This window comes from Nelumbo lutea, chromosome 1 (genome assembly GCF_056320005.1).
Source record: "Nelumbo lutea isolate HS-2025 chromosome 1, American lotus-T2T, whole genome shotgun sequence".
Classification (NCBI taxonomy): domain Eukaryota; kingdom Viridiplantae; phylum Streptophyta; class Magnoliopsida; order Proteales; family Nelumbonaceae; genus Nelumbo; species Nelumbo lutea.
This window is the reverse complement of record NC_142684.1, coordinates 166,801,408-166,823,711: the sequence shown is the minus strand read 5'-3', so window position 1 is coordinate 166,823,711 and position 22,304 is coordinate 166,801,408. Positions and strand designations below refer to the sequence as shown.

The window sequence follows — 22,304 nt, the reverse complement described above, 5'->3', positions numbered from 1 at the left end:
TTGTTTGGTTGGGTGTTTCATGGGGCTCCACCTCCCCCACCCCAGTCAGGGCAGGTTTTTTAAATATTAATTGGGGTTCGGGGCAGGTTTCATGGAAACCCAAAACTCTAGGGACCGAGGAGAGGTAGGGATGGTATTTGTCCACCTCACTCTGACCCTTGTCCCAAATTCGCCCCGACTATAAGTATGTATATATATATATATATATATATATATATATTAATATATTATATTATACCATATTATATTACATAATATAGTATAGTTCTTGGTAGCTTTAAAAAAAATAAAAAATAAACTTGCAAGTATGCAAGTAGGAATTACTAGAGCAAGGTAGGACAAATTTGGGGATCCTTGTTCCATATAGAGATGGGGATGGGGTTGGGATTTCTAGCCCTGATGGGGTTTGGGGGAGAAATGGGGTGGGGCATTTGAGTTAAGGGTTAGGAATGGAACATGCAAAACCAGGAATCGCCTAGGCCTTATAGTGGAAATGTGAAACTATTAGCCTATTGCCATAAAATAAATTTGAAAATATGAAGTCAAGGCCGACATTATTACATATTTTTTTACAAGATACCCAAATAATATCTTACAATCATTATTTTCGAACTGTCATTGACCTGAACGGTCGAATAGTTTGGCTTCGGCCGGGGAACCATCCAGGCTACAGGGTTCCGTTTTACCCCAAACCCAATCCATGGCCAAACCCCATTGAATTGGTCAATGACCCATTGACCCATGTGGTTGAATTGGTGACCTATTCGACCCGTCCAATGTTTTTTTACCGTTTTTATTTTAATTATTTTAATTTTTTTTCCAAATGAGCCATCCATTTGAACTGGATGGTCGAACTATTGACCCAGAAATAGGTGGCAAAAACAGTTCCAATTCTAGGTCAGTTTTTAAAACATTGTTTGACAAGCGATCACAAAAACAAGAATTTTCAAATACATCTTCAAGTGTAATTATTTTTTCATGCCACCTAATTCATTTGGCACTATAATGCAAAATTTTGTTTTTTTTTTCTTGTTTTGCAAATATGTATTTTCGGCACGGTTAATTAAAAATAAGCAAATTATAGATGGGCTTTCTAAGTTTTTTTTTTTTTGAAAATAGATGTTAGTTAATTCGTGTTGTCCATGTGCAAGGTGACTTGCCAATAATCATTTAAAGACAGTTGTATTGGCCTTGAACTCGAATCCAGTCCTCACAAGACTGTCTCACATCGTCCTTACAGTCACTTGTAGCTATGCATTGGGAATATCCCCCCACGAATAAAAATATACAGTTAGAGAGATATTTCCAATCCACGGTTGCAAAGTGGTTGTGAAGATAATGTGACCATGGTCTTGTGAGGACTGAATTCAATCTTGTTGACCCCTACCAAAGTTTGTCATTAATGGTCATTGAAAATTGAAGAAAAAATTTTGAGTAAATTATAAACCCCTGTATTATGGGGCCAATGATAACTAATGGCCTTAAAATTCTATTTGTGATAAAGAACCCCTGAATTTTTATTTTGTAACAAATACCCCCCCCCCCTTTGTTAGGTCCAATCAGTTAACTTCAGAATAGATTCTCATTCAACAATGTAAAACTTTTTAAATCCCCAAACTATACTTTTATCATTTATTTGAACAATTTATGATTCGATTTGTTTTCTAAATATAATATTGAAGTCCTCTTGATTGCTTTAATAGATCCTTGCATAGTTCTAGTTAATTCAATATTCAAATGGAATGGTAGAAGTTTCTTTATGATAGACATAAATTTAATATTTCATTTGGTTTTTCATGGTTCATTGGAAAAATGAGTGGATGATTTTTATATTTTAAGATAAAGATAGAGATTCATATCAATGAAATGAAACAAGAATTTAAAGGATCTTGTTTTTCTATGTCATTGAAATGGTTTTTGTAATTTTAGTCGGTTTTGTTTGGAAAAAATGGATGTATTTTTTGGTCAAATAGGGTTTAACAAAAAAGAGCAAAAAAGAGAAAATAAAAAAAGTTTAGATGGATAATTTGGTAATTTAACACATTTTGTTATCTGACTTGACATCTAGGGAGGCAATTGTCATTGACCCCATAGACTAATCTATTAATTGCAAGTTTAGGGGCTAGAGCCACATTATGGAACAAAAATTATTAACATAGGACATTGCAGTAAACAAACTAAGGTGGCAAGGTAAGATTTGTATAGCTAAATCTAAATGATTGGGGACAAGGCTTTGTTGAATTACATTATCATATAACTCAATAAAATTAGTAAAAGACTCACTAGTTTTGAGTCAGATTAGTTGAGAAGAATGAACAAATTTTCCAATATTACCTTTCATTGGAATGGACTATTCCCATAGTTTGTTTGGTTCAGACATGAATCGAATCAGAACTGGAATCAATTGGAATGGAATTTCATTCACAATGGAGGAGGAAGGAATGACCATTCTCTCAAATGGGGGAATGTCATTCCACCAAGAATGGGAGTGGGATTCTGATTTTGCCCAACCAAACAATTGGAATTTGAATTAGAATGGTCCATTTTGATTCTAATTCCGAAGCCCTATTTCCATGAACAAAACAGGGCCTTAGATCGAATTCCACTCTCACACTAAAAAAAACGCCTTTTTTTCAATGAAGGTAGTTTTAGATCATTTAAATAGGTTCAAAAGTAAATGTAAGGGTGAAATATCACCCCAAAGCTCATTTTCATCATTCCTCGAATCAATAGGCCCTAAGTTTTTTACTTATTAGAATGTTTATTTTTCTAATCAAAGAGACTTTCCATTAAAGAGGGTCATAACCCTAGAAAGAGGTACAAACCAAGGATTTCAAAAGCAAACCATAAAACAAGGAGAAAACAAATTGCATCCAATGTTTTAAAAACCGACCTAGAGGTAAAACCGTTTTTACCTCCTGGTCATGGGTCACCAGTTTGATTGTTTGGGTCGAATAGGTCAAACCATGCCATGTCAACAATATGTGAATTCATACATATATGTCTATATATGTGTGTGTGTCGATATGTATAAACATGTATTTTATCAATAAATAATGTATAATTATGTTTTGCATGTAATATATGTACTATTTTATATTTAATTTAGAGAAAGTTCCCGATAGGTACCATGTACTTTAAGTCAAGTGCCAATTTAGTACCCAAACTTTAAAACGCGACAATCTAGTTCCCGAACTTTCATTTTGGGATGATTTAGTACTTGACTTAACTCTCTGTCAGTCAGTACCATCACGTGATATCAGATGCAGGTTAAATATTTTCAAAATACCAAAACTACCCTTTATGAAAATATACAGACCATTTTACCCTTTTACCTTCCTATTTCTCTAATCCCCATTTCTCTTCAATTTGAGTTGAACGAACGTTTTAGGGAAAATAACCCAAAAGCATATGTTATAATTTAGGAAAAATTCCACAAATTTTCATGGTCTCACTCGATAAAAGCAAGGAAAATCGAAACCTTGGGACTATGATTGAGGCGATGGAAAAATGTAATTCTGATAAGAAGGCTTTTTGTGAGAGGAGCTGCTTTTGAAGCCTTGTAGACTGCACGGACAATAGCTGCAGAGGGAGGTTCAAGATTTGAGGGTGACTCAAATTCAATGACATGGTCAAACTTGAGTAGAAGGGGTTATAGCATGAGGAAAAATTCATGTCATGTTGTGGCCGATCACCTATTTTTGCATCACCAAAATCACGAACTATTGATTCTTTCATTGAATATAACTCACTGGCTGAATCACCATTGTCAACCACCTAAGTTTCATGCAACTTTGAATTAGAGACTCTGGAGAAATGAGAATGGGGAGTTGATGTGTCACTCAAGGACGGTATGTACTCAAAGGAAGAAAAATGAGAGCGTCAGCAATGCAATGGACCTTTAGCGCATGAGACTCGCAATTGAAGGTGTAGAATTGGGTAGAGATGTGGGGTTCGGGGTTAATGTACATCGGCGAATGTTGATGCATGTTAAAAGGAACAACTCCAGTAGAGGTGGTGGCAGCAATGGTAGTGGTGTTGTGGTTAGGATCGTCGGTATCAGAGGAGCTAGGGCTTGAGCCTATTGCCTTTTCCTTGTCTCCGTCTTCATCTTCTTCATCTCGGAAGACCATAATTTCGGGAATTGTAGGGAGAGAAAAGGGTTGTTCTTGGTGTGCCTGCTGCGGTTGTGGTTGTAATTCTTCCCCATGCTCTATGATTTGGTGGTGGAGATGATGGTGGTGGTCGTGGAGAAGGTCCTCGGTTTCGTCAAGATTCATGATAGACGAAATGATTGTAAATGACTTCAGAATCTACGCTTCATCTCTCTGATTCGCGCTCTTTCTATCTTTCTCTCTGACATTGGGATGTTGTTTGATCAAGGGTTTGTTTCTCTATTTCTTTTTCTTGTTTTTTTTTTTTTACTCTGATTTAGGGAAGGGAAACAAGACTCTTGTTTCCGGTGCTGACAAGAAGAGTTGTCCTCTCCGACAATGATTGAATAAAATAGGGGATGCAACAATGTTCCATTGATGGCAACAAAAGTCGTCTTCTCCGGCAATGACACTGGTTTCTTCAATTTCAACTTTTATGGCATTACGTTCGAGCATCGATTTCAAATTTTCTGGTGGTGCATTTGCTTGACATCATCGGCGTAAGGAGCTGATTTTCGGAATCTCAGGTAATTGCATGCATGAGGAGCTGGGGTCATTTTCATAATTTTGATTGGGAATCCATGCATTGTTGGAAATCGCTTATGGGTAATTAAGTCTTTTTGTTTTCTAATTGATGGTGAGTTAACGTCGGGTACTAAATCGTTGCAAAATGAAAGTCCGGGTACTAGATTGTCGCGTTTTAAAGTTAGGGTACTAAATTGGCACTCGACCTAAAGTACAGGGTACCTATCGGGAATTTTCCCTTTAATCTATGTTGTTTAATTCAATTATTATTTTTTTTATTTGTAAAAATATTAAAAATTGTAATTTTAAGCAAAGGGGGTTGACGAAAATAGCGGGCAAGGTACCCTGGGACGCATAGATCTCTAAAGTTACCAAAAAAAAAAAGGATCACCTCAATCGAACCTAGTCATCGAGTCGAACGGGCCAATGGTCCAACCATCTAGGTTGGATGCTTTTTACTATTATACGGATTTTATTAAAACTGGACCCAGAATCTTAGCCCGGTGACAATTAGAATATTTTAACTGGCTAGGCCAATAATGGGTTGAAAACACCGACTACAATGACTACAAGCAACAATAGAATAACGAAAGAGATAAACTAATAGTCTAGCAATAGAAATCCTGATCCATAAGTGTCAACACATAATTTTTGTTTGGTCCTTTAACCCTATCTATTTATACCCTCTTTTTATACTCCAAAACTTGAACACTTAACAATATTAACTTGAGACTTTCCAAAACCCAAAATTCCCTCTTTTTCAGCATGATCCACATGTTAAACACCCAACTAAACTACACCGATAAACTTAACATCTATTTGATATGAACATTGAGATCAATATCTAACACTACGTAAACTTTACCACCTCGATCAAACACAATCCCTACATAGGAAACTAAAACTTAGGTACGTGTTAAATTTTATAATCAAGGATACTAAGATACGATTTACCTCCAAATCCTATCTTAAATCTACAATGTTTAACTATAAAAATGTCAACATTCAATTTTGATGATCTTAAATGAATGAAACTAAACAACCAAGATAAACAAATTCTTTTTCAAATATGAACTTTCCACCCGACTTCATCATAATTCATGCCTACATGCCAAATTTCAACTCATTTTTTTTTGTGTTTGACTCTTCAACTTTCAAAGGTTCCAATTCGACACTTGTAATTAAATCACACAAGAAATTGTAACCCAAGCAACTAAATCCCTCTCATTAAGTCCAAAATCCTCAAAATAATCCACCCGTCCAATTTTAGCCTTAAATTCCTTCACTTCCTTCTAAAACAAGTAAGATATCATTTTTAAGTCTTTTCATTAGTTAGTAAGGCATAACCTAAAACCTTAATTTTAACCAAATCTTTTGGTGCACATTTATGATTAAAGATTCATCTCTTTCATTAGATTCAAATACATTCAAAAATGCCTTGCCACCAAGCTAAGATTTTGTTTCAGCAATTATTATTAATTAGAGCTTATCAATTGTAGATCTTCATCATCAAAGCCTTATTTGACCAATCAAAACTCACCATAATGATTAGAGAACAAAAAAAAAAAAAAAATTAGAACATCAAATTTCATGACCTAATTGATTTGTTTAACCATTAAACTAGAATCTAATTCATCGAATTAAATCACTTCTTCATTTATCACAACCTGAGACTTCAAGAGAGTGGGGGCAGGTGTCAGCCCTATACTTAGCCTATTAAAACACCTGAACCAATAGAATTGAGACTATTGGACTTAAAAAAAAAAACAAAGACACACCAACTTAAAGCTGGAAAAATACAAAATGACATTTATGGTTACCTCAAATTTGTATTTTATCCCATTGAAGCACCCAAAATCAAACAAAAATATGTTGGGCATGCCCTAGGCTCTCATTAGATGCACAAAACCCCAGGACATTAACCCTAAATTGAAGAAAAATGTTGCATCTTTAAGGAAAATTGACCTCAAACCCTCTTGAAACCCAAGCCTTTTGATTGGGTGAGTTTTAGTCCTAATTTTCCTTAAAGTCTCTATAAATAGGGGCCCAAATCAAGCCCAATAGGGGAGATGACCACAAAGAATTTCCAACCTCTATAGCATTTTCTTTTTTTTTTTTTCATTAGACACTCCTAAGTTTTGAACCCTTTAGCTTCCAATCCACTCCAGAAGATTTCCTTTCATCTAAGAAACACTCCTTAACTTTGATTGACTATCAAATAACTTAAGTCCTACTTCCATTTTTCCAAGAAAAACAATTAGAAGCATCTTACAAGCTCAAATATTCCATCAAACACCATTTTCAACTAGCTTTGGTTAGTGGATATAGATAGTTAAGGCTACATCTAGAAGGTAAGTTTCTCAGTTTGTTTGTTTAACTCTTTAGTTTGTTTTAGTTCATTTGTAATTTCATTTAGGCTTGAAGAATAAGGTAGAGAGGCAAGGAATTTGGGGAAACTAGTACCCAACTTCTGATAACATCATCTTGGACTAAGTCTAAAGGAAGTTAAGAATCTTTTCCTAAGGTATTGGTGTTTTACTCTTTTCTTGATGTTGTTCATTGAAAATTAAGCCTAAGCATCTCTCATATGGGGATCCTATAACTATATAACAGCTTGGAGAGAGGGTTACCAAATACATCTTCGCTCTTAATCCATTCGGATCCTGGATTTTTTGGTTAAATTCTTTTACAATGATAAAATGGAGTCACTATTAAGAAAATGAAGTCAAATTTCGAAGCTAAAATAATGACACATTTCCTCTTAAAAATGGGGGTGATTACTTTTTCTTGAGTTAGCATGAGCTCCATAAATCTCCTTTTGCCAACCTGGGGCACTTAGAAACAAAAAACTTCCTGACCATTAAAATGTTGATTGGAACATTTTAAAATTTAAAGTTCTTTTTTTTAGTGCACTTTTAGCTTATATTTCATTTGTTTAAAAAAAAAACTAATGAAATTAACCTTAGAGCACCAATCAAAGCGCATGTAATAACCTTGGAACATTTGAAGACCTTAAGATACTACATCTTAACACCAAATTCTCTAGATCTACATTTAATTTGCCAACTTGCAATTGAACAATCTTAATCAATCATCATCTACATGCTTACCACCCAATTAGACCTAACCATCTAATTTAGGTTCGTAAAATACCCAACCATCCATTCCTATGTATCTAACCCATTAAAACATTGCAACTATACCTTGAAATAACCTATATTACCCTACCATTTTTTTACAAAAACCCATCTATTTGACCCCATGAATCAGCCTAGATTTCTTTATGAGACCCTCGATTAGTGACCATTATTGATCTTAGAATCCTTTTAGCCAGCAAATCTCTCATACTACACATCTAATTAGAGACCCATCTTTTCCATTAGACCCCAACAACCTTAAAATTTCTATCCACCAAATTCCATTCAAGATATTCACCATTTAACCACCCATCGGAATAAGACTCCAATGGAGCTTATATCATTATCAAAGATTTGCAAACTTAAGTCTACCTAGTTGACAACCCTCTAGGGCAATCAAGAACAACATTAAACCTTAAAACACCTACCCACCAAATCTCACCCCAATCCCCATATCTCTTCCATTTGACTTACGGTTAAACAATGATTCTAATTTAAACATTTGCATTGCCAAAAACATTGTAGTGTAGATTTACATATTTGATATCACTGTGCACCGACCAAATCTCGTCATTAAACCCTCCAAACACCTTAAAATGGTTGCCTATAAAATTCAACCCAAATCTCCTTGATTTGACCCTGAATTAGACCAAGATTATAATTATAGCCTTCTAACTAGCTAAAACCCTCAATTCACATAGATTCTTTGAGATATCACTAAACTAACCATGTGCCATTCATAAACTCCATATACCTCAAAATACCCTTACCTACCAAATTCCACCCAAGATCTCCACCATTTGGCCCTTCATCAAACCTATATTCCATTTTAACCCCTATCCTTGGCCAAAGTCTTCAATCCCCAAATTAGCCTCTCAACCTAACTTAGACCAATAAAAAAATACCATTAAACTTAGAAATATTAAAACTCCTATATACTCAATTTCATCCAACATTTCTATCATTTAACTACCAATTGACTAATGATTCTATTTCACTCATTCCTATTAGTTAAAACTTTTCCTTCCAAAATCCACCTATTTTAAACCACTCAAGACCAATCAAACATGATCATTAAACCTAGACATTTTAAAATACTTATCTACTAAATTTCATCCCAAATCTTCTCCATTTGATGCTCAATCAAACAAAGAAGATTTCAATTCAATATATTTTATTGGTTAAAACCTTGCATCTCTAACCCACATCTAAACCAATAAGATATTATCATTATATTTTAAACACATTGAAACTCCTATATACACAATTTCATCCAAAATCTCCTACCACTTGACCAACCATTACACCTAAATTCTATTTTTACCTTAATCATTAAATCAACCTTTTTGACCCACTTACGGATGAATCAAATAATACCAAAAGACTTAAAACCCCCATCCACCAAACTTCATCCAAAATCTTCTCCGTTTTATCGTTCATTAAACAAAGATTCCACTTTGACCCCTTTCATTGATGGAAACCATCACCCATCAAAATTTCTCACCTCCTAACTGTTAGGCAGTTGTATGCCCTTAACTCCAATAAGAATGATGTACATTATGAATTTATTGTAAATGAATAAAGTACATATTTCATTCATGTTCCTGTGGTGTATTTATGTGTAATACCCTTAAACTGAACACTTATGAGACTCGTATTAGTTTAGAATGTTCACAGCCATTGGATAAGTCTGGGGAGATTTATTTTGCCAAGGCTGACACTGGTGTGCTATGGCCTGTCTCAGCCACCAGGGTGAGACCCAAGGCACATGCAATGTAGGATTAATTGAATCTTTGAACTGGACTAGATTTCTAGTATTGCCCTGGACCTTGGAGATTGATGGGCAAAACTGAAAAGTTACACCTGACCCCTAGACTCGATTATGATACAACACTAGGTGTCGAATTGGACTGTCTTTGATATGCCAATCAGCGAGATCCTTAGCAGGGGTCAAAACCTGGGTATGTTGGGACAGTCCAAGAATTCATTTGAGTGAGTGATCATAGTGACATGATCAGCCCCTTTGTCGGACAAAGGTAATGATCGAGGTGCACTCTCTCTAATGGAAACCAAGATTGCCGGCAACCAATTTCAATTGTTGAGATTTATTTTGCAAAATATATTTTATATATGAGATATAAAAGTATATATATATTATGGTTTCAAACATTTGCAAAAGGTTTTAATTCCCGGGATCCATGTGAGTAGAGAGTGAAGCACTGTTCCTTGCAGCCGAGGGAGAGGTCCCTTCTTGTCGGGCAGTATATGATCATTATGGGCTGAGAGATTAAGTGTAAGACCATTGAGGGTAATACCTGATGGGCTAATCTTGCATTTGCCCATAGTCCCTGGGTGTTACAAGGTGGCTTGGCCCAGGGACCACTTAGGGTAAGTGATGGGCCCATAGAGCCCATGTGATGGGTTTCAGGGGGTGCACTGTCCATAACAGTGTATTCGACCAGGCCTTGTAACAAAGGCTGGGCTGAACCCATGTGGTTGATGTATAGATCAATGTTTGGGTCCCACGCCATACAAGGAAGCCCCAATTGGGCAACAGTTTGGAAGGCTAAGTGAGCACATAACCTTAATGGGCTTAAAGCCCATTTCGAACTGGGCTGATTTGATCAGTTAAATGAGGGGCAAATTCTGAGATTAGATTAGCAGATGGGATTGGGTCTTAACCCTATCCACTCAGAGAGTCTAGATCTGAATGTGATCCAGATCTGGAAACCTCCTAATAAAATTAAGAGAAGGCTGATCTAATCTGCAGATAAGATAAGGGTTTACCCTTATCACTTGAAGGGAATTCTGATCCAAATATGATTTGGATCAACATCTCCTAATGGGATTAAGAACTGATCCCTTTAAGGTTATAAAAGGAGGAGGGGGCGGCAGCCTTTTGACACACAACACATCATGTCTTCAGAGCTAAAATCACGAAAGAGAGAATTCAGCATCACTATGCTAAAACTCTTTCCGCCTCTTTCCTGCCGCCGCCATACCTGCCAGTTCGATATTCTGTTCTCAGTGGGAGTGGTCAAGATTTGATCTTGATATCAGTCCTTTGTGAAAGGGCTGATTGGAAGTAGTGTTGACGTGCCATCCTGCTGATTCTTGCGAAGGGTCTGGTTCTTTTAAAGAGCGTTGCTGATCCTGCTCAATCCTGCAATGCGCCATCTTCAGTGGGAGCAATTTTTGGTTCATTCTCTAGGCGTGAATACCTTCATTGGGAGATACTATTTCTCTGAAATAGGGAATACAATTCCCAATAGGATGAAAAAAAATTTTTGAAATTCGCTCATTCTATTCCACAAGATTCGGACGTCCATACGATAGATATCTCATCCCTTCACTAACATCTTCAAACCCATCAAACTACAACAATGTATTCAAAGATCCCTAAAACCAAAGGCCACCAAACCTCATGTGAAAATGCCCCCTTTAACTTTTTGTGAAAATTCATTAGCTCATAAATACACATATCTACCAAATTCCACCTAAGATCTCTAGTATCTGACCCTTCGTCAAACCTAAGTTCCATTTTAAGCCTTCTTATTGGTCAAATTCTTTAGCTGTCAAATCAGCCTCTCCAACCTAACTTGGACTAATTAACGTTGCCATTGAATTTAAAAACATTAAAACTATCATATACTCAATTTCATCAAATGTCTCATACGTAAGATCATCCATTCAACATTGATTTCATTTCGGTCATTCCTATTCGCTAAAACCATCTCTTCTAAAACCCACGTATTTAACTCCATTAGACCCAACCAATAAACACCTTGGTTAAACCTAGACACTTTAATTTACTTATCTATCAAATTTCACCCAAATCTCTTTTATTTGGCCCATGATCGAACAAAAATTCCAATTTAAGGTCTCTTATTGGATGAAACCTTTCATCTCTAGCACACCTCTAGACCAATCAAAATTTACCATTGTATTTCAAACACATTAAAATTCTCATATACACAATTTCATCCAAAACCTTCCACAATTTGACCACCCATTACACCCAAATTCCATTATACCCTACCCATTGGTTGAAACCCTTATCCTCAACTCTACCTTTTTGGCCCACTTATGGACCAATCAAACAATACTAAGAGACTTAAAATCCCAATCTACCAAACTTAAGCCAAAAATCTTCTTCATTTTACCATTCATTAGACAAAGATTTCATTTTGATCTTTTTCATTGATGGAAACCATCACCTGTTAAGATCTCTCTCATCCTAGCATATTCAAATCCATCAAAATGCAACATTTTATTTTGAGACCCTCAAAACTTAAGGTTGCTAAATCTCATATGAAACCCCCTTAGCTGTTAAAACAACTTAGATTCAATTTTATGAAATCCATTAGCCCACACTTAAAACCTATCTTTTAATCTAATTCTACACCCAATTACCCTGAGAAAGTAAGGTAGAGAGGAGGAAGGGCCTTCACACACACACATACACAAAGAGAGAGAGATTTTTTCTTATGTGACTACCAAACTAGCCAACTAAAGGAATAAATGATAGATTTCCTAGTCAGATTTTCCATCCAATCGGCTGTAGGAATTAGAGAAAAGAAAGGCAAGGGCAAATTAGATAAAGATTCCAATCAGGCCCTTTTCATTAGCTAAAACCTTCAATCCACATTGATTCTTTGACCATCACCAAACTAGCCATTTGCCATTCATAATCCTCAAAATGCAATTACCTACCAAATTATACCTAGGATTCCACCACTTATCCCTTCATTAAACATGGATTCCATTTTAATCCTTCCTATTGGTCAAAATCTTTAATCCCCAAACCACCAGCCAACCTAAATCAAACTAGTCAAATATAACCATTGAATTTAAGAACATCAAAACCTCCATATACTTAATTTTATCCAAAATTTCCATCATTTGACCACCCATTCACTATTGATTCAATTTCAGTCTTTCCCATTAGCTAAAATCTTTCCTTCTAAAATCCACCTATTTGACACCAATTTGGATCAATAAAAAACCACCATTAAACCTAGATACTTTGAAATACTTATCTACCAAATTTTACCCTATATCTCTTCTATTTGGTCATAAATCAAATACAAACATCAATTTAAACTCTGTTATTGGCTAAATCCTTGAATCTCTGACAGACTTCTAGACCAATCAAGCATTATCATTATATTTCAAGAACATTAAAAGCTCGCATATACACAATTTCATCCAATATCTCTCACCATTTAATGACCCATTGTACTTAAAACCTCCATTTACCAAACATCACCCAAAATCGTCTTCATTTTACTATTCATTAAACAAAGATTTCACTTTGCCCCCTTTTATTAGTGAAATCCATCACCCTTCTACATTTTCCACCTCCTAGCATCTTCAAACCCACTAAACTATAACATTGTATTCAGAGCCCTCCAAAACCCAAGGCCACCAAGTCTCGTAAGAAAACACTGCATCTAGCCCCTAAAAAAAAGATTCCATTTTGTGAAATCTCATTAGCTTACATTTAAAAACCCCATCTCTTGAGTTGATATTACACCTAATCACCCCTAGAATAGATCTAGACCCTCTAGATTTTTCACTTGAACACTCCCCTTTTGATGAGAACCTTTTTTTATAGCCCTCCAAGAAAATTACCAAAGTACCCCTAATTTTACCAAAATACCCATGCCCCTTTACATATAAATATACCATGAGGGACAAAGTAGAAGATGCTTAGGAGATAAGTAGATAATCCACTTGAGAGTCTATAAGGTGAATTAAATAGAGTGAGAGTGAGAAAAAAATGATAAGGGAGAAAATGAGGTAGAAAGGGGTAGGCCTTCAAATAGAGTGAGTGAGTGTGTGTGCGTGCGCGTGTATGTTTGTGAGAGAGAGATCAATTTCTTCTTCTTTAAGCAATTGTAAAATTGACTGAAATATTTTCTTGATAGATTTTCCATCCAATTGGTTGCAATGATGGAAGGAAGGAAAGGTGAGTGTAGACTTCTGGATTGATTGACCGGTTGCAAGGAGGGAGGGCAGGAAAGAAAAACTAACTCAACAAAGTCCAATTGACCAAAAGGAAGGTGGGTTTGCTTTCGACACCCCCTCCATTTCATAATCTACTTTTGAACACAATTGCTTATAGATCCACCTGCTGAAACTATTGTTTCTCTCTTTTTCACTCTTAAACCAAAGCACCCAGTGTCACTCTACTTGCAATATTCATCACTATCGCCATTGCCTTCTCAACATAGGTTCAAGTATAATCCTTATCCAAACACAATACCATTTGTATGGACCTCTCTAACCAATATTCAATCTTATGGTTCTCTTAACCTAGATCTTCCATGTCAAGACTAATTTGATCCATTCACTAAGCTTTATAAATTCCTCTTAGTGCTTTGTCTTGTTCAAATCCATTGGGGAGCTTAACCAATTAGTCTCTTGCTACTGAAGGGCCAGCTCGCTGTAAGTTGGGCTTGGACACGATTTTAGGTTGTGGGCTCGGAACAGGGCCTAAAACACTGACTTTTTTCGGGCCAGGCTCAGGCTTTCTCAAAAAATCCCGATCCGAGCCCGAGCCCAAGCCTGACTAGATAATATATATTATATAATAAAAACCTATTTTATTTAATAATATATATATAATAGTTTTTCTTTGTTCATCGTAATAGTGAGATCTTTTATTATTTATGGGTTTTGAGGGATTTTAATATAAATAAAGCATTTTTATTGAACAACAAAAGAAAAGAATTTGTTATCAATTTTCTGGTCAGGCTCGGGTTCGGGCCCGGGTTTCGAGCTTTATACGAGGGCCGGGCTTGGGTTTTTGCCTAAATGTATTCTATTGATACAAAGTCAAATCCTAGCCTGAACTTAGCATCAAACTCATCCAAGAAGGCTACATATAGAGGCAGTTGAGCCCTCCCAAATTACTTGAAGTTGATCTAAGATTAGATGCCAAGTTCCTCTTTGGCTTGACTTTGTTCATATTTATGCCATTGTCTTATTTGGTCCGGTGGTCTTAGTATCATTTCTGGTCTTACCTCATCTAACTTGATAGGTTTCAATATGTTGAAATCCCAATTCTCATAACTTGATCCGATGTTTATGATTGAATTGATGAACTTGGTATTTCTTATGGCATGTAATTTGATGAAGGTTACTGGTGCTACCTAATTTGACAGATTTTTTGGTAGTCATAGAATAGACTGATGCAACCAGTTTTCGGGTATCAATTTTAGTTGATTATTAATTAAACAGTTCGGGTGGTGATAATTAGAGAGTTACCAGTTCATGTGAGGTTTTTCTTTTTATTTTTGCTGTTCTGCTTGAGTGCTATAGTAATTGACAGGATTAGCTTGCTTCTAGTATTCTCTATGGCTGTCCCCCTTTCTAATGTTGAATTATATTGTTAGTCCCCTTTCCATGATATTGTTCTCTTCTTTGTTTCTCATTAAAATGAATGTTTTATATTTGATGATTTATATGATTCTCATATTAAGTTTTTAATTGTTTTTATCTTCTTGTAATAGTTTCCCTCTCATCTTCTAGGTTGGAGTCTAGCGATGAGTGTTCTTGAACTATCTCTAACCATTTAATTATTGGTCTTAATGAGTAAAGATGATAAGGACCTTGGATAAAAAGGGAGAGAGAGTGAATACTCCTACCCTTTGCTCCTCTAAGGGTGCCTATATCCAAAAAGGGAAACCATGATTAGATGACTTGAGAAGTCTCTCCTCTAAAGGGTGCCTATATCAATCTAGATCTGGATGACAAGTTTTGTGTTCACATTTTACATGCAAGTTTTATTAGCTATGAGGCTAATCTGTTTAGAATTTCTTATACAACTAATGTATTGGTTGCTATTCAACCATTACAAACACTATAAATCGACCTTGTCATAACATTGTAGTACAATTGTTGTAGCATGGAAGGAAAGCAATGAATATATATGTTTTCCCTGGATTTGACTGTGTGGAAACAACATTGCAATTCATGCTTTTATGTGGAACAATGGAATAATGATGTTTGATGTTAAAAACCCAAGTCTTGAATTATGTTTTAACACTCATTTGCATCTCACATGAATTTAAGCTCAACACACAATACCAAACCAAATTGACTATTAGGTATATAAATGGTTCCATATGATCTATAATTCTATATGGTTTTTGTTTTCAAGTCCTATACAATATATCACAAGTTGTAGCATATAGCAGATTTTATTTTTCATCTTCGCCTGTCTTTTGATTATGAATTCTATATCCAACTTTGTTCAGATTTGTGCAAATCCTATCACTGATGGTTTCATTTAACAAGCTATAGCTACCTTGGATAGTAATAAGCTGATACCAGTGCCTACAATCTTCAAGCTCCATGAATTTTTGATGGGTTCTTATGAAACCCTAAAACCCAAATAGTGTAATTTAGAAAATGATTTTCTCCCAAATGACTCAGTTTCATAATTCATGGAAATATTTTTTTGAGAGCTTAGTTCCTAACCTGCTAAATAAGAAAAAGCTTACAGCAACCCATTTCATATAGATCAGATTAAGCTCAGAGAAATTAAGGTCTGAAGCACACCCAAATTCATCCAATTCCCAATTACATATATATCCCATATCAGCTTGTTCATCTTTGGTGATCTTCTGATTCAAATTTTTATAACCATTTCTGATCCAAATTTCATGATTCTTGAACCTATGTGTTTATTTGCTAAATCACTATCTATTATGATCAAAAGAATCGAATTTAGTGCCCAACATTCTCTTAAAATGACATTAAACTGCAATAGAGTCATGCTAAACCCTAGTCCAGACCAATGCAGCTTCGGAAGTAAATTTCTCCCAGATTCCTTAACTTTAGGAGACGATTAAATACTTATTGGAAAGCTGAGCTCTCAAGCTACAAATCAAGCCAAACCCCATTAAAATTCACCCAGTAAAACTCAATTTACAGTAAATGAAATCGAGGTGAAAAGCACAACCAAAGTTACCCCAAACCTCCATTTCCTTTAGAACCCATCCGAACCTCACCGATATAGACCGTGTGAACCGTCGATAAAGATTAATCCGAAGGCCCACATTTAAACTTTCAAAGTTGGAGATCCGAGTGAAAGGTCTGTGGACCAATCATCTCTCGCCTTCTTGACTATCGCCTCGACCCGGTGCGTATTTAAACCGTTCCCATACTCGGTCACTTATCAACGAAAAAGCCAGCACAACCACCGATCTTCTCCCTCATAGATATAGATCTCCTGTTTCTCCCTCTAAACCTTAATCCTAATTTCTGAGTCTCGATTCTCTGCTTCTTACACCAGCTATGGCGCCCACTGAAGAGCCTGCTGTCGCCGCGGAAACAGCCTCCGATCCCGCCGTGACCGAGCCGGTTGAGGAGAAACCAGCGGCTAAAGCTTCGAAGCCCAAAAAGGCTAAGGCCCCGAAGGAGTCCAAAGCTAAGAAGGCGGCCAGTCCTAAGAAACCCAGGAATCCTCCCTCTCATCCTCCTTACATCGAGGTAACTTACCAAGTGCAAATGCAATCCTTCCTTCTGTTCGTTTCTGCTTGTGTTCAATTTATCTAGCTTTGTCTATTACGTTCTTTAGGTCTGATTTGTGTTGGTTTATTTGAAACCCTAGATGATCAAGGAAGCGATCGTATCACTGAAAGAGAGGACTGGTTCGAGCCAGTATGCCATCACCAAATTCATCGAGGACAAGCAGAAATCCCACCTCCCACCCAACTTCAAGAAGCTTTTGCTCTTCCACTTGAAGAAGCTTGTTGCTGCTGGGAAGCTCGTCAAGGTCAAGAATTCCTACAAGCTCCCGCCATCTCGACCTGCAGCCGCTCCCGCCGCCAAGAAGCCAGCATCCGCTCCCGCTGCCAAGAAGCCGGCAGCCGCAAAGCCCAAGGCATCAGCCAAGCCCAAGGCCGCAGCTAAGCCCAAGCCTGCTGCAAAGCCAAAGGCCGCTGCCAAACCTAAAGCCGCCCCTGCTAAACCCAAGGCCGCCGCGAAGCCGAAGGCTGCTGCCAAGCGGAAGCCGGCGGCAAAGCCGAAGCCTAAAACAGCCAGACCAGCAAAGGCTGCCAAGACATCAACAAAATCGACTCCCGGGAAGAAGGCACCAGCTGCAAAGCCTGCTGCGGCAAAGAAAACTCCCACCAAGAACGTGAAGAAGCCCAAGAGTGTTAAGTCGCCGGCCAAGAAGGCTCCGGCGAGAAAAGCCAAGAAGTGAGGATTGATGTCGTGTTCGGTCAAGGGGTAGCTTTTGTAAATGCGTGAATGAATTGGGGTATTTTTACAATGCTCAAAAAAAGATAACGGAACAGGATTTGTACAACAATGCAGCTCTTCCTTTTTTTTTTTCTTTTTTAATTTTAAAATCTCTTTTTCTAGCCTATTTGTTTTTTCAGTGTTTAGGGAAATGTAGATGTAATTTGAGATCGGGAAACTAAGACTCAGATCGTTTCCCTCCTTTGTACTCACTTCCGATGCTGAAATGTGTTGATCAATTAGAATTAATAGACTTTCTTTTCTGCAACTGAGCTTGGTTTTCATCAAATAAGGTTTTGGTTCACGTTAGTATTTTCTCATGTTTCGTCAATCGTCAATGGTGGCGCGTACTGTTTCTCTCGTTACAGAGATGAACGTTTTGGGAGCTTCCTCTTCCAACTTGCGCACGTTATACTTTCTCGTATCGTTGCTAATGTCAGTATTAAATAATTCAATCTTAATATTCCTCAGCGATGTGTTTTTGGTGTTGACTAATCGCGGCGCATGTTTAATGTTTGCTGGTGAAAAATACGCCGTTGGGCAGTGGGTTAATGTTTGAGTTAGCCACCGGTGTACGTTATAAACAGGGGCGCGTCTTGGGCACGTAATGCTTTAGCGTGTTTTGTGTTTTTGAATAATCCACGTAATTTATCTGATTCAAGAAGTTTCTTGTTAGTCGTAGGATAAGCGGATGGGGTCTGTTATTTAATCCTGGTCGTTGGATTGGTGGGTCACGTTCGTTTTGACGCTTTTGGACTGTAGCCCTTGATCCGTGATAAGGTGATGATGGGGACCATTCAACGCAATAGCATTTTCCTTCGATTCTTCTTTTCTTCTCTGGTAGCGAATTCCCGCCTATCATTTTTGCTTTGAAGTAGGGTTTCCATTTCTATTTTCAAATCTCGGTTTTCGTTTCGAGCGGCTTTCGCAGGATTGCGCAAGAAACGGTTCTTTCTTTTTGTTTTGTTTTGTTTTGTTTTTTTTTTTTTAAATTTATTTGTAGACACAAGTGGTGTGCTTGTTTTTACAGGTTTGGAGCACTGTGATGAGATGAACACGCGATGACCGATGATTTCCCACCAATTTTCACTGGAGCATTGCAGATAAACTGGTGAATGAAGTACCTGATTTTTCGATCACAGAGAACAAAAAATAGGTTGCGATGCAAATAATCTTAGGTTAAACTTGGTTGAGCAATGCTCATACTTGCTGGTATTAGCTTCTAGAGTACCATCGCCTTCTTTCCTTGTTCTATTTGTTATTTAGAGGAATTGCAATTTCATTAGGGAGATTTGTTGAATCAATGTGAAATATTAAATGGAATATTTTAAGTATAGGTGCAACTCTTTTTGTGAATCTTCATTAGGAAAATTGATTGGGCAGGAGTCACGCATTGTCGTCAAGCTCTTCGTTAGTTCCTGCTGAAGTTGAAATATGGTGCTGGATTTATCATTTTTATGTTCAAATTTGTTTCCTGTGCACCGTTATCCGCTTGGTAAGTTTTTGTTTAAAACTGCGTGACTTTGTTATTGTTTAGATTGGTCAGTTTTTGTTTAAATTAATACTCACTTGTCAGTTGGTAGATTTTTATATACGTCAATAATTTTAAGACATTAAAAAGATATCCTTACTGTTCCACAGGTGATTTAAAGGGACGCAAGACATTATTATGATATCTCTCACTCAACATTTTTGTGGTAGCATGGTGGTCAGCCCGGTAACTATTTTGGAAGGTTCATTAATTCTTTTGTTGTTTATGCCAAGTGGTTGTGCACTTAGCTCTAAGTTCTTTTTGTCTCTCAAACTATAATATCTATTTCCTCTATCCTTTCAGAACGCAAAGTGGGAAAATGATGGTAAGGCTCGAATCAGTTGAGCATTCCAGCCAGGAGAGAAGGGTTATGACACTGATCAATGAGAAACCCTATAGAGAATGTATAAAGCATGTTAGGTTAAGTTACAAAGACAACTAAACTGGTAAAAATGCAAATTGCCAATACAAACTTTATCATGAAAGGTTTTTGACTTAATGCTGGGAAGGACTCTAATAGTTCCTGGAAGATGTGGGTTAATAAAGAACTAATATAAGAGCACATTCTATGCAAGTGTGTACGATTAAAGGATATAAAACAAACAACCTTAATTCCAATACTTTGTTTTAACTTTTATGACATGCATGGGAACTGAGCAAGTATGCACTTTATATAGTAAAGTTAAGAACATTGTGACACTGTTGTTTGTAGGCCTACCAAGTGAGCCAACAAATAGGTTATTGTTCAAGTGTCGGTTATAATCTTGATTAGGAACCAATGATAATAGGAGATAGGTTTGAAGGAATACAAAAGTTAAGAAAAACAAACCACCACGAAGGCCCAAAACCTTATCATAGTGTTGAGGAAACATCATGAAGGCAAGGATCCCCAAAAATGTTATAATTCTACTATCCCAACTTCTGATCCATCAACTCAACTGCCAGTCCATGTTTCTCAAAGAGAAGAAGCTCTAACGTTATGTTGAATTTAAAGTGGACATATGTGGAACCAGGGAAGAGGTCCTTTTGCAGGTATGCTTTGTGGAGTGGGGTTTTTAGACTGTCAATGGTGATCTTGATGTTTAAATGTTTTGGATAACTTCGCTCTGGATTTATAAAACTGAATTTTGATGGCAGTAGCTTAAGGAATCCAGGGTCTTCGGGGATTGGGGGAGTATTCAGGAATGAGGAAAGGATTATTACTGCTATGTTCTCAGGCCCAATTGGAGAAGGAGACTCTCTTAGGGCTGAGATCCTTGCAGCTTTGGAAGGAATCCAAAGAGCAAGAGAACTGAATATTGGACGTTTGGTCTTGGAAGGTGACTCGAAGGTGGTGATTAGTTGGCTAAAGGAAGAAAGACAGTGGTTTGTGGAGCTATAACAATGAAAAGAAAAAATTCAATTGGCTGTGTAGGGACATTGAGATGCAATACAGCAGGGTGAAGAGGACTACTAACTCATTTGCAGAGGGGCTGGCCAACACATTTTAAGGGAAATCAAATGCCTAGATAAGGAGATGCTGATGTATGTAACATTTAGGTTAGTAAGGAGGACTGCACATGGGATGGCAGACTCCTAAGCAAAGGAAGGGGTTTATAGGCAGCAGCTGTTCTGGGCAGAATTGTCACTGTTTTTTTGTCTTCTTTGGGTTGTTGGATTTATTCCAACCTGTGTTTGTAATATATTTCTTAACGTTTGCATTGCTGATAAAAAAATGAGAGAGGTACAAAATGCTAATTCATTCCTTTGATGGATGGGGTTGTTCATGTAGAATAAAAGATGGATCACAATAAGGGGTTTAAAAAAATGTACAGTTGGTAAGGGTTTGGGATTGTTTTTTTCTGGGTGGAGAGGAATATGCTAGAAAAGCTTTTATTGAAGTATGAACGAGAGTGCTTAAAAATTTTGCATGCGTAGGGGCATAGTTTTTAAGTCGCCAAGGCGAGGCAAAGTGACTGAGGGGTGCCTTGTCGCCTACTTACCTAGGCGGGCGCCTAGGCATTTCCTAGGCGATGGATTTTTTATGTAGAAAACATAGATCCCAGGGTAGTTCCCTAGGTACCATAACCATATTTCCTTAATAATAATTCATAATTTTCATAAGAAAAGTATAGAGTTCATGTTAAAGTATAAAAAATCAACATATTAATGAGAAGAAAAAGAAGGAAAAGAAAATAAAAAAAAATATAGGGGCTGAACCCTTATTTTTGTTATAGGAAAAGAAGAAAAGAAGCAGTAGTAGAAAATGTGTTGATTAGACAAAATTTTAAGTTGGTCCTTACTTATTGGTTCAGGTTTTAAAGTTTGAGGGTTCAATATAGCATTTAGAACCTATTAAAAGAATATTTTAGTTTAATGGTGCGTATTTTATATGTTTAAATACAAACATATAGGTTCTAAATAAGAAAATAATAAAAAGAAGTTAGTATATAAACATATAAAATGAATATTTTAGTTTAATAGTGCCTATTTTATAATTATAATGTCAAAAAAATAAAGAATAAAAAAGTATTTTATAATACATAGTCAAAACTGCTTGGTGATTAGGTGAGCCGAGCCTCAAAGGGCGCCTTGTCGCCTAGGCGTTGCCTTGACAACTTATGCGCAGGGGTAAGGTTGTGTACATCCCTCCCTCCCCAGACCCCGCATTAGAGGGAGCCTAGGTTTAGGAGTTCAATCTTCTTCATAAATTTAAGGATA

General features: G+C 36.8%; 1 protein-coding gene and 1 long non-coding RNA gene across 4 annotated transcripts in view; both read left to right on the top strand.

Annotated features, from left to right (window-relative positions):
- The first annotated feature begins 17,005 nt into the window (after nucleotides 1-17,005).
- LOC148878983 (uncharacterized) lies at nucleotides 17,006-18,341 on the top strand. Its single transcript, XM_088960344.1, has 2 exons — nucleotides 17,006-17,317; nucleotides 17,439-18,341. The coding sequence occupies exons 1-2, from the start codon at nucleotides 17,123-17,125 to the stop codon at nucleotides 18,033-18,035; spliced, it is 792 nt and encodes a 263-aa protein (XP_088816470.1). The 5' UTR covers nucleotides 17,006-17,122; the 3' UTR covers nucleotides 18,036-18,341.
- Nucleotides 18,342-18,619: 278 nt separating this feature from the next.
- Nucleotides 18,620-22,304, top strand: part of LOC148878982 (uncharacterized) — a 53,628-nt gene continuing 49,943 nt past the window's right edge. Inside the window, exons 1-4 of one of the 3 annotated variants that reach the window (XR_016104086.1) lie at nucleotides 18,620-18,913; nucleotides 19,104-19,285; nucleotides 19,457-19,568; nucleotides 19,715-19,790. This is a non-coding gene — a long non-coding RNA (uncharacterized LOC148878982). Of the gene's footprint in view, nucleotides 19,021-19,103; nucleotides 19,286-19,456; nucleotides 19,569-19,714; nucleotides 19,791-22,304 lie in introns of all 3 variants that reach the window. The other 2 variants (XR_016104084.1, XR_016104085.1) reach the window with 2 other exon arrangements.